A 12,564-nucleotide genomic window follows, 5' to 3' on the forward strand; every position below is an offset into this window, starting at 1 on the left:
TGTGGGTTGTAACGCTGGTGTAGGCATTTCTGTAGATGCCCTTTATTAGAGTAATTAAGTTTTCTTCTATTCCTAGCTTGATGAGAGTTTTTCATTGTTATGAATGAGTTTGGATTTTGTTAAATACCTTTTTTTCATGTGTAAGATGGTCATATGTATTTTTTCTTTAGTTTATTAATGTAGTGAATTACAGTGGTCAATTTTTGGATGTTGAAGCAGCCTTGAATTCTTGGATAACCCTCGCTTGTGGTGATGTTTTGCCCTGTTTGTTTTGCTGGATTCCATTTGCTAATATCTGATTGAGGATTTTTGTGTCTGTGTTCATGGGAGATATCAGTCTGTAGTTTTCTTGAAATGTCTTTGGTTTTTGTATCAGAGTAATGTTGAACTTATAAATGAGTTTTCAATTTTCAATTTTAATTTCAGTATTCTTCCAAAGTTTGCAGAGAATTGGTATTATTACTCTTTTCTTTAATTGGTAAAATTTACGAGTGAAACCATCTGGGCCTAGGTGTTTTTTGGTTGTTATTGTTGTTTGTTTGTTTGTTTGTTTGTTTGTTTGTTGTTGCAATAGAGGTAGGACCAGACCAAACAGTTTTTTTCTTGAGTGAGTTTTGGTAGATTGTGCTTTTCAAGGAACTGGTCTGTTTTATCTAAATTGTTGGATTTGTGGGGATAGTATTTGTCTTAGTCTGCTTGGGCTGCCATAACAAAATACATAGACTGGGTGACTTAAACCACAGACATTTATTTCTCATAGTTCTGGATGCTGGGAGTCCAAGATCCAGGTGCCTGCTTGGTGGTTTTGCAAACTCCTCAGGAACTTCCTAGGTGTATTCTGAAATTAGCCCCTGTTTATGGAGGGCAGGGAGAGACCAAGAAAGAGGCAGCCACTCCCAGGCAGCCACTCCCAGTGGCAGCCACTCCCACTACCAGCCACTCGCCAGGTAGGTGGCAGTTTTAATAAGCAAAGAGAACTTACATATGAAAGCTTGTCTCAGATGGCAGAAAGATGAGTAGATCCCATACTCACTGGCTATATCTTAAGAGCTTATAAAGAGGTCGTAACTGGGCTCAGCCGTGTATACTTTGCATGTGTTCTCAACAGAACATCCCCAATTCAAGGCTGTGTCCTTGGACCAGCCTCTGGGAGCAGGAAAGTTGAGTGGAACCCACATCCAAGGACAGGGGAGGGGATGAGTACCTTCCTAGTACCTGGGTCCAGCTTACAGTTCAGCTGGCAGTCACGTCTTCTCCATGACCTTCCCAAAGCTTCAGATTTGGTTTCCAGTGAGAGCTCTCTTCTTGGTTTGCAATGACTCTGTACACATAGTGAAGAGAGACCCCTGGTGTCTCTTCCTCTTCTTATAAGGGCAACAGTTCTAACAGGTCAGGTCTCCACTTTTAAGACCTCATTTAACCTTAATCACTTCCTTAAAGGCACCCCTTCCAATGCAGGATTAAGGCTCCAACATATGGAATTGGGGGGATACAAGTAAGTTCCTAGTCATATACTCTTATTTTCTTTCTAATGCCTGTGGGATCTGTAGTGATGACCCCTCTTTCATCCTGATTTTGGTCATTTGTGTCTTCTCTATTTCTTGACCAATCTGGCTAGAGGTGTATCAATGTTATTGATCTTTTCAAGGAACCAACTTTTGATTTCATCAATTTTTCTCTTCTTCTATTTAAGTTTCATTGATTTTTCTTCCTTATTATTTCTGTCCTTCTACTTGATTTGGGTTTATTTGCTCTTTTTCTAGTTACTAAATTGGAAGCTCAAAATATTTGAGATCTTTTATTTTTTTCTAATATAAATGCTTAATACTGTCAGTTTCCATTAAAGTATTGCTCAGCCGTGTCCCACAAAATCTGGTATGTTGTGTTTTCATTTTAATTAAGTTCAAAATACTTTAAATTTCTTTGGCACCTTCTCTTTGACCCATAGTTATTTAGAAGCATGTTGCTTTCAAAATATCTAGGAATTTTCCATATATCTTTCTAGTTTAATCTCATTATTATCACAGAACATACTTTGTGTGATTTCTATACTTTTAAATTTGTTCAGGATTGTTCTAAGTCCTGGAATTTGGTCTATGTTGATGAATGCTCCATGTACACAGAATACACACTCTGCTGTCGTTGGGTGGAGAGTTCTGTAGTTCAAGTCTGTTACTGTTTGGGTATTCTAAATCCTTCCTGATTTTCAGTTTACTTATTGTATTGATTACTGAGACAAGAGTGTTGACGTCTCTGACGAATTATCTGTTCAGTTTTATTCATTTTTGCTCCACATATTTTATAGATGCATACACATGTAGGATTGCTATGTCTTCATGCGATATCCGTCCTTGTCCCTGGTTATATCTTGTCTTACTCACATAGCTATCCCAGATTCTTCTGATTCCTGTTTGTGTGGCATATCTTTTCCTCTCCACTTACTTTACCTGCCTGTATCTTTATATTCAAAGTGTGTTTCTTATATTTAAAGCACATTTGTTACACATTTCCAATGTTCTCGTGGCACTTCACACACAGGGTGAACATTGTGTGTTGGGCCTACCTCTTCTTGAGGCCAGGCGAGGGCTCTTAACCCACTCTCCAACTCTGTTTGCCCAGTGCCTAGCAATGAGTGGTCACTGCACAGGATGTTTATGAGGGTTCAGATAGCCCACTGCATGGAAGAATCAAGATTTTGATGCCCTTCTTGAGGTGATGGGTGAACTGACCAGCCTTAGGACACAGGTCTTGGGCTACTCCTTAAGGACCTACTCTCAGATACAGGCGCCACGTCCAGCACTGCTGGTGGAGGCTGGTGGGTGTGTTCAGCTGGGCTGCAGCCGTGAGTTAGTGGCTAAAGTGGAGTCCAGGGCTATGGAGCTGAGTGCGAGATTTTACATACAAAAGAGGAAGGCTGTTGGCTCAGAAGTGCAAGGCCACAAAGGGGAGGGATGGAAAGAGGAAGAAGACCCACCACAAACTCCACCAAGAGAGGGTGCATGCGGCTCCTGCCAGGGAAACAGCCCCATGAGAGCCCTGACACAGCAAACTGTTCCTTAGGACCCTGGCTGTGTCTCCTGCTCCTGGATGCCTGTGGAACAGCTTCTGTTTTCTGAGGACAAGCTCAGGATATTTAACTTTCTGAGCCAGGTGCAAGAGTGTAAGCTTTCTGAGCCAGGTGCAAGAGTGGAGGGCTATTCTCTGTGTGAGTGTAGTGACTCAGATCCTCAGGTCAGGCTGGGGGACCATGACGCTGCCGGTCAAGGGGAGATGTTATGGTCAGGGCTGTGTGTCCTCACGTGGCCCTTGAGCACCTTCCTGCTGAGTGAGAGGGGGTGTGAGTGGTTCACGTGGGCAGGCTTTGTGCCAGAATCACCTTGGGTCTTGTCCAGTTGGCAAGGAGGAGTGGGACCCCCAGCGTGGGCTCAGTGTTGACTCCTTGATTAGAGACACAGCCGACCTTGGCCGATGCTGCTGCCTTTGGTGGTTTGGGGAGTCATACGGGCACTGGGCTGTCTTCAACATAACAAACTTTATGCTCCCCCCCCCTTTTTTAGGGCCAGAAATGATGATTCCACCAGGGGAGTGCATGTATGCTGGAAGGAAAAGAAGGAAGCCCATTCAGAAACAGTAAAGTATCACATCTTCTGTTTTTGCTGATTGTTCCTGATGAAGGGGAAAAGTATTTGCATTTTCATTGAAAGGAGTGAATTTTAGGAATAAAGTGAATGAGGGAGAGGTTTTGTTGAGTCTTTCCGATGGGTAGAGGGGCTTGCAGAAACAGCATGAGACCCAGCGCCTGGGGCTGGCGGGTGTGTTGTGGGTTCTCTGCACAGCTGGAAACCCACTGCTGCCTTTCTTAGCGACTTTGGGCTGCTTTCCTAACTTTGATTGCAAGGCAAGACAAGGCAAAGCTGAGTGACACCTTTCAGCAAAAAGTCAACACGGGGGGCCGAGATGTCACTATGGTTTTTGGTGAGCACCAGATCTCCTCCCTGCCCTGGTGAAACCTGTCCTCGCAAGGACACACCCACGGCCCCTGCGAGCGTTGCCACACATGAAGGACACTGTGGGGCTTGTCCCCCTGCCTGTGGGCCTCCAGGAGGTTTACAGAGTAGAGAAAGGAACCTGTGACCCTCACCTCCTGGGCACAACACCAGTGTTCACAGTCCGCCAGCAGCCCAAAGGTGTTCAGGACAACAAGGTGTGAATTCTGTGGCAGGGGTTTGGGACTGCCCTGCTATGAGGCCAGCAGGTGTGGTTCCCAGAGCCCAGGGGCTGCCTCTGGCTCCTCCAAGGGGGTCCTGCAGTGTGTGCACTGTTGGCTGAGTTTCTGGTGTGTGTGTGTGTGTGTGTGTGTGTGTGTGTGTGTGTGTGTGTGTGTGTATAATATAGCTCGGTTTGAGTCAGTGTGAGCATGTGTATATAAGGCTTGTGTTTGGGCCTGTGTTTCTGTGACCCAGGCTGCCCTCCTGGGCCCTGGTGGCTGCAGGGTTCTGTGAGAGGCCCCCACCCAAGGATAGGCAACAAAGGCTTGAGGGGCGGGGCTTCGGAAAGTGAGTTTGTCACCTGAGTTGGTTGTGTGGCCACCGCGGGCCTCCTGGGCTCTGCGAGTGGAGGGTGAGGCAGGAGGCGGCTGAGTGTTTCCACGACTGGGTCCGGGGCGGGGCAGTGGTGGGCCTGAGTCCTGCTTGTGTGTGCTGGACAGGGTTCATTCTGGTGAGCACACAGTCACGTTGCGTAAGGAACGGCACCACGGGCTCCTGGAGGTGTTGGTCACTTGCATCTGTTTCCTTATTGGGCTGTAACTGAAGGCTGTGGCGCTGCACGTGGTTAAATGTGCAGTCTGGTCGAGTTGACAGGTGTATGCACCATGGAACACCACCAAAATCAAGGTCACCGACACTCGGATCGTACCCAGAGTGTCCTGTGTGCTTGCGGTCCCTGCCTCCACCTCCATCCAGGCAACCCTGACGTGCTCTGTGCCGTAGCCTGCTTTGCATCTCTGGAATCTTCCGTAAGTGGAATCAGACACCATTTTGTTGGGCTTCTTTCCTTCAGCCTGATCTTGAGGTCCATCCACGCTTCGTGTGCACGGAGCGTGCTCCTGTTTGCTGCCGAGTAGTGCTCCAGGGTCTGCACGCACCGCTTTGTTTACTCACCTGCAGATGGACATTCAGGTGCTTCCCAGGTTTGGGCCATTGCAGGCAAAGCTGCCACGAATGTTTACACACAAGTCTTTGTGTGGATGTATGTTTTCCTTTCTCTTGGGTCAATACCTAGGAGTGGGATTTTGACTCAGACAGCAGATGTGTGTTCACTTTTAGGGAACCACCAAGCTGTTTTCCAAAGCAGCTGCACCGTCTTGCTTCCCGGCAGCGCGCAGGGGCTCTCGGTCCTCTGCCTTCTACCCAGGTCCCCTATGGGCGGTGGTGCCGCCTCAACACGGCTTGATCTGCCTCGTTCCCCACGGGCGCTGGGCGTCTGTTCATGTGCTTGTGTGCCATCCACATATCTTCTCTGCTGTCTTCTTACTGAGTTTTGAAACTGCTTTACATATTCTGGATACAAGTTCTTGTGGACATTTTCCCCCAATCTATGGCTTACCTTTTCATTTCATTTTCTTTTTTAAAAAAGTAATCTCTAGGGGCGCCTGGGTGGCTCAGTCAGTTGAGGGTCCGACTTCAGCTCAGGCCATAATCTCGTGGTTCATGAGTTCGAGCCCCACGTTGGGCTCTATGCTGACAGCTCGGAGTGTGGAGCCTGCTTCAGATTCTGTGCCTCCCTCTTTCTCTGCCCCTGCCCCACTCACACTCTTTCTCTCAAGAGTGAATAAACATTAAAGAAATTGTGGTTTATATACACAATGGAATACTACATGGCAATGAGAAAGAATGAAATATGGCCTTTTGTAGCAACGTGGATGGAACTGGAGAGTGTTATGCTAAGTGAAATAAGTCATACAGGGAAAGACAGATACCATATGTTTTCAGTCTTATGTGGATCCTGAGAAACTTAACAGAAGACCATGGGGGAGGGGAAGGAAAAAAAAAAGTTAGAGAGGGAGGGAGCCAAAACATAAGAGACTCCTAAAAACTGAGAATAAACTGAGGGTTTATCGGAGGTGGGAGGGAGGGGTGGGTGGGTGATGGGTATTGAGGAGGGCACCTGTTGGGATGAGCACTGGGTGTTGTATGGAAACCAATTTGACAATAAATTTCATAAATAAATAAATAAATGAATAAATGAATGAATAAATAAATAAATAAATAAATAAATAAATAAAAACTGATCTCTATGCCCAACATGGGCCTCGAGCTCATGACCCTGAGATCAAGAGTCGCACGCACAACTGACTGAGCCACCCAGGCTCCCCCCTTTCATTTTCTTAATGGTGATTTTCAAAAGACATTTAAAAGATATTGATGAAGATCAACTTACCCATTTTTTTCTTTTATGAGTTTGAGTGTATGTGTGTATTCTAAGAGTTCTGTGGCTATCCCAAGGTCTCAAAGATCTTATGTATTTTCTTGTAAAGTTTTATAATAGGCTATAGATTTAGGTCTGTGACCCACTTGGAGTTAATTTGGGGGGATTATGTGTGGTGACAGTTGGTGTTCACCTGTTTTCATGGGTTTCCAGTTGACCAGCCCCGTTATTGGAGGGACTTTCTTTCCCTTGAACTACCGTAGTATCTTCATCAAATGAATTGTCCAAAATCTGTGGGTTTATTTCTAGACTCCTTACTCTGTTCCCTTGTTCTATATTTCTATCTTTTCTGTAATACCAAGCCATCTTGAACAGTGTAGATTTATGACAGGCTTAAAGTCAGAAGGATAGGTCCCCCGATTTTGCTATTTCATTGGTTATTCTTGATCCTTTGCGTTTCCATGTAAATTTTAGAATCAGTGTGTCAATTCCTATAAAGAGCATTGTTGGAATTTTGATTGTGATTACACTGAATCTGCACATCAGTTCAGGGAGCGTTGCCAGATGTACGCCAGGTATTTTATATCTTTGGTGCCAGGCCTCTCTTCCCTCTGAGCCTGAACTATCCCTGTGCTAATGGCACTGGTCCTTGTCCCCTATCACCTGCTGAGTCTCTGCCCAGGGACTTGGAACTTACTCCACATGCCCCTGGGCCTGAGCCTGAAGCCCCTCAACCCCCATCCCCTCTCGTGCCCGTGGGCGTGGGGTGGGGTGGTTCCTGCTCTGGCCCATGGGGCTGGGGAATGGGGTGGCGGAGATGCGTCACGGGACAGCCAGTGTTGTGAGAAACTTTGAAGGGGCTCTTCCAACGCCCATTTCTCCAGCAGGAGTGTCCCTCCCGCAGGTGCCCCAAGAGGGCAGGGGTAGGAGAAATATCATGGCTCAGCTCATCTTCAGGCACAGGCTGTCCGGGGAGACAGGGGAGCAGCTCCCCCCCCCCAGCCCTGCACAGAGGTGAGGTTTCAGCAGGGGCCACCTGCCGGTCTCCCACTGTCTCCCCTTCTCTGACCCTCACACCTGCCCTGAGTGCTCCTGTGTCTCTGGGGAGGCCTCGGGTGTCTTTCACTGACTGGGGTGGGGGTGGGGGGCTCTGCTCTAGCCAGCAGGTGCCAGCCCACACTGGAGCCACTTAGTTTATCTCCAGGCCTCCTGCCGGTTTAAATTTTGCCCAGCAGCATGAGTGATTTGGGGGCATATGCCTCATTAAGGAAGAAAAACAGCGGAAAGTGAAAAAAGCAAAGATATAGGAGGAATATTTATAAATCATGTATCTGATAAAAGGCTTCTATCAAGAATATAAGGAACTCCTACAACTCAACATTAAAAAGACAACCCAGTTGAAAAATGGGCAAAGGACTTGGGGAGACATTTCTCCAAAGAAGACACACAGACGCCCAACAAGCATGTGAAAGGGTGACCATTACTGGCCATTAAGGAAAATACCGGTCAAACCGCAGTGAGGCACTTCTTCACGCCTGCGAAAATGGCTGTTCTACAGAAAAAGGAAACTGATGTGTCCACGAGGGTGTGAAGCGCCGAACCCTCACCCGGTGCTGGTGGTGATGTCTTTGGGTGCAGCCGCTACTCTGGCAGCTCCTCAGAAGGTGAAACGGAGTGACCACACTGACCCGGCTGTGCACTCCCGGGCGTGCACTGAGAGAACTGAAAATTAGGCGTGAGCAGGATCTTAGGGTCATACGGCATCGTGTACGATGTCCGTCGAGTGAAAGCTGGCCGGACTTCCATCGAGTCGTGAACAGGTGAGCAAACTTGGTCCATCCACACGACGGAGTGTTATTCACCCAGAAGAAGGAGTGCGGTCCTGATAGACGCCGCACCACAGCTACTTGGAGACATGATGCTAAGTGGAAGAAGCCAGACGTGGAAAGTCTCACACTGTGTGGCTGCACGTGTGTGAAATGTCTAGAACAGGCAGAGCCGCGGAGACAGAGGGCAGCTTGTGGTTGCCAGGGGTGCTGGAGGGAGACCGGGAGAAACTACTGAATGGGTTAGGGTTTCATCTGGAGCCATGAAATGTTTGGGACTTGATGGAGGTGAATGTCCATTTTGAAAGGCTTAGCGTTACGTGAATTGTACCTCAAAGCAAACAAAGAAGTGGCCTCTGGGATTGGGGCATGGGGCTTCTCTGTGCTTTTGTGGCCAGGGGCCCTCAGACTCTGCAAAGTAGGTTTGTGCTGCGGGCCCCTCCTGACAGACGGATTGCTGGGTCTCACCACACTTGTAAGTGAACACACAGGGACAAACAGAAACTCCTAGACCAAAGAGACCTCAGCCCCTAAAAACAGGAGCCCTCCAGCCTCCCAGGTGCCATGACCCCAGGGAGGGTTGGCCCTGGGAGCCAGGCAACCTGGGTCCAGCGCCAACAGCCCCTCCCCCTGCCGCCTCTCCACCCAACTCTGGCTGCCACTTTAGGTTCAGATGCTTTGATGTGGGTGATGTTTAAGAAGGGCCTGTATGGAGCTGTTTCTGTGAGGGCAGTTAGGGTCAGAGGAGAGGGACTGTCATCCGGCAGTGGGGGGGTGGGGTGGGGTGGTAAGAGGGTCAGATGAGGAGGTCAGCTCTGCCCTCTACCAGGATGGTGGACAGGGAAGCCCTGGGCAGGGGGATCCCCCTCGTGGGGGAGAGCAGATCTGTTGTGGGGCAAAGGGAAATGGAACCCAGGCCACCAGCCACCTCACAGAGGCACAGCCCATGACGTCAGGGCTTCAGAAGGGCGGGTGGGACAGCGCCCAGGAGCCCAAGGGTCCTCTGTTACCCCCTCCTCGGACCCGTTCAGCCCTGCTGTGTAGAGGAGAAACTGAGGCCCAGAAGCATCAGTCACACCTGGACTGCAGGTCCTGTAAAGGTCCTGCGTTTAAGAAAAGCCTGGAAGAGGCTGAGCACATGCAGCCTGGGGCCAGGGATCCTCCTCACACTTGGGGAAAAGTTAGCACAGAGAGGTCAAGAAATGTGCTGGAGCCACACAGCTTGCCTGCAGCTGTGTCCAAGGAGACCTGCTCTCTGTCTCTGAGCGCCCTTCTGGTAATGGATCCCAGCTTCCTTGTGTGCACAGTATCAGGAGCCTTTTGTCCTTTTCAGCACCTTTTCTCACTTAGAAGCTGATCCACGCCATAAAGTCACTTCTGGGGACAGGTGTGTGCTCCATGGGGTGACAGCCCCTGGCGGGAAACCCCGAGTCTGATGGCGCTTGCTTCCCTGCAGGAGGCCGGCCACGGGGGCTGAGAAGTCAAACCCGTCCAAGCGGCACCGGGACCGCCTCAACGCCGAGCTGGACCACCTGGCCAGCCTGCTTCCGCTTCCTCCTGACATCGTGTCTAAGCTGGACAAGCTTTCTGTCCTGCGTCTCAGCGTCAGCTACCTCAGGGTGAAGAGCTTCTTTGAAGGTAGGACTCTCTTCTGTCCATCTTTGCTCAGCTGGGTGTCACCTGGGCCCACTTCGGTCTCACCCGGGCCCACCCCACTTTACTGGGATGGACCAGTTTGCACCCTGTCTTGGGTAATCATTTAGAGCAGCGGGCACTGAGTGCTGATGACCCAGAGCAGCTCTGTGCAAGGCTCGGGGGCTGGCCCTCCCCCTGCTCAGCTTCCCCACAGCCTCAGGGCTTCAGAGGACCAGGCAGGTCCTCTCTGTGGGGAAGCAGGACAAGGGCTGAGCTCAGGAGGCCGTGTTCCCCCATTAGCCTGTGTCACTATTGGGTGGCCATCCTTCCGTGTTGTTGCTTTGTCTGTCCCGGGGATGCTGTGATCCCAGCCAGGCACCAGCCCCTCTGCACAAGGGGTCCCTGGTGTGTCAGTCCCTTGCAGTAGCTGGGGATGGGTGCTCTCCTATATCTGATGCTCCCAACCAGGCCTCATTCTCCACGTGTCCTGGCTCAGTTCCTGGTAAAGAAATGTGGCTGTCACCACCCTGTTTCAGGGCCCATGACTGCCGTCATCGTCCCGAATTAAGTCTGAACTTCTTACCAAATCGCAACTTACTACATGTCTTTGGGAGTGGGTAAGACAAATGTGTAAAAGGGGCAGGTCTGGGCACTAGGGAGTGGTGGGGGCTGTGGCCAACAGCAGAGTCTGTACTCTCTACCCAAAGGCTTTGGAGGTCGGTTTTTGCACATCCTCATTTTGCTGCACAAAACACCCTGGGCTGCAGTGAGGACGCTGGCCAGGGCTGAGGTCCTCGGGTGATGTGAACCCAGGTCTGTCCCAGCTCCCACACCTGTGGGGACAATTTGCCCTGAGACGATCATGGCAAGGCCCGAATGCACCTTAATCAGACACGTCTGAGGTGCGACTCGGCCACTGTGCATTGCTGGCCTTCTGCAGCCCCCCAGGAGAGGGAGGGCGGTTTTCTTGAGGACTTAGCCTACCTTCAATCCCAACTTCCTCCGGAGACCCCACCATGAGGAAACATTAGGGGCCTGCAGGCAGTTCTGCCCAGTGCATACTCCACCTGGGCACCTTGCCGACTGACCCCTCCAAAGGGCCCCACACGTTGGCCTCCATTTTCTCTCATGGAGCAGGAATCCCAGATCCTCTGACCACTACTGGGCTCGGAGAGCCTGCTCTGTGTGTGAGAGCTCTGCATGGAGCTCCCTCCCAACCTCCGTCTGACACCCCAGAACCCTGGGGGCTCACCCATGTGTGTGCGCTCTCTGCTCTGGGGTGTGGATCCCAGTGGGTAGTCTGGGCTGGTCCTGAGCCACACTGAGATGTCCCATCATGGAAAGGCCACCTGTCATCATGGGGAGGCCGAGTGCACTGGGCTGGATGGCCATGTGGCCTGCTGAGCCAGGCTTGGTCCTGAGGGCTGGTGGCTGCCACATCGGCCATGCCCAGGACCCCTCTGGGGCATCCCTGCTCCCCTGTTCCCCTGTGCATCCCCGTGCTGCCTCTTCCATCCCTGACGTGGCCCCGTGGGATTTGCAGCCGGGGCTGGAGCTCACCCAGCGCTCAGCCCAGGTCGGTCTTCCTCACTAAACCTCGCACTCTTCCTTTGGGTTAAAAGGGTGCCACCTGGGTGTCCGTCACCCAGACTTCCATGGCTGGAGCCCAAGCTCACAAAACACTCCCGCTGAAGTATTCTGTAGGGTGACAGAGAATGGTGCGTGGCACTCAGTGGAGGTCACCAGGAGGGTCTTGTGGGCTGGTGGGCTTCCCACAGGAGGCAAGGGGTAGGCGCTGTCTGCAGGCTGCACTGAGGCAGCCCCTCACCCCAGTCTGTCCAAGGCTCTGGCCCCTTGCTGCCAAGGTCCTACATCTCGGGACGGGGCAGGGGCAGGGGCTGCTAGTCACTTGTATTCTCCTTGCTGTGGTCTGGGCCCCTTCCCCATGGGACGGAGGGGTTTTGTGTTCCTTCCCCAGCTGCACTGGGGTATCCCCAGGCCCTCGGGTGACAGGACCAGCTATATGCAGTGCAGTCCTGTGCCCCAACCTCCATAGCTGCAGCTGCTGTGTTTTCTCACTGGCCACATTCAAAACCATGTCTACTGTCTGGATTCTCCTTCCCGGTGTCCACATGTCTGGCTCAGGCCCTCTCTCCTTGAAGTGCTGGAATCTTAGATTTCAGGTTCTTGGTGGCTCTGGGACCTCAGGTGAGGGGCCAAGAAAGGCCCGCAGATGGGAAGACCGGTGTAACTGGGGGTGCTCTTCCGAGCATCTGTGCTCTGAGTAGAAGCTGAGAGCCCCAGGGGTCCCCAGCCCCATGCCCCAGGGGTTCTATCCCCATGCCCAGGGCCTATCCCTTTGCCCTGGGGCACATCCCCAGGCCCCAGGGGTTCTATCCCCATGCTGGGGGCCTACCTCCTCATGCCCATGGCTATCTGGTAGGCACTCTGAGCCCCAATGGTAACAAGATCAGTTCACTGAGGTGACTTGGAACATTTTCGTGTTGTGCAGGATAAGAGTGCTTTTCTAGGAGGTTTGTGATGTGATGAGTAAGTCGACAAAGTCATACAAAATGTGCCGGAGAGCCAGGTGTCCACACCAAGGGCGCGGTCCCCAGACTTGCCTTTGTGAAGCCCCTCTGTTATAGACAGCCACCTCAGCTTCCACGGTGGC

The 12,564-nt window shown here is 51.0% G+C and overlaps 1 protein-coding gene across 2 annotated transcripts in view; it reads left to right on the forward strand.

Annotated features, from left to right (window-relative positions):
• Nucleotides 1-12,564, forward strand: part of AHRR (aryl hydrocarbon receptor repressor) — a 92,596-nt gene that overhangs the window by 15,375 nt on the left and 64,657 nt on the right. For both annotated transcript variants that reach the window (XM_019438255.2, XM_019438254.2), the window contains exons 2-3: nucleotides 3,558-3,630; nucleotides 9,712-9,893. In XM_019438255.2, coding sequence (XP_019293800.2) covers nucleotides 3,566-3,630; nucleotides 9,712-9,893 — 247 coding nt within the window. In that variant the 5' untranslated portion in view covers nucleotides 3,558-3,565. The remainder of the gene's footprint in view (nucleotides 1-3,557; nucleotides 3,631-9,711; nucleotides 9,894-12,564) is intronic.

The sequence above is a fragment of the Panthera pardus genome, unplaced genomic scaffold, assembly GCF_024362965.1.
Source record: "Panthera pardus isolate Hobbes unplaced genomic scaffold, ASM2436296v1 HiC_scaffold_2, whole genome shotgun sequence".
In the NCBI taxonomy this organism is placed as follows: Eukaryota; Metazoa; Chordata; class Mammalia; order Carnivora; family Felidae; genus Panthera; species Panthera pardus.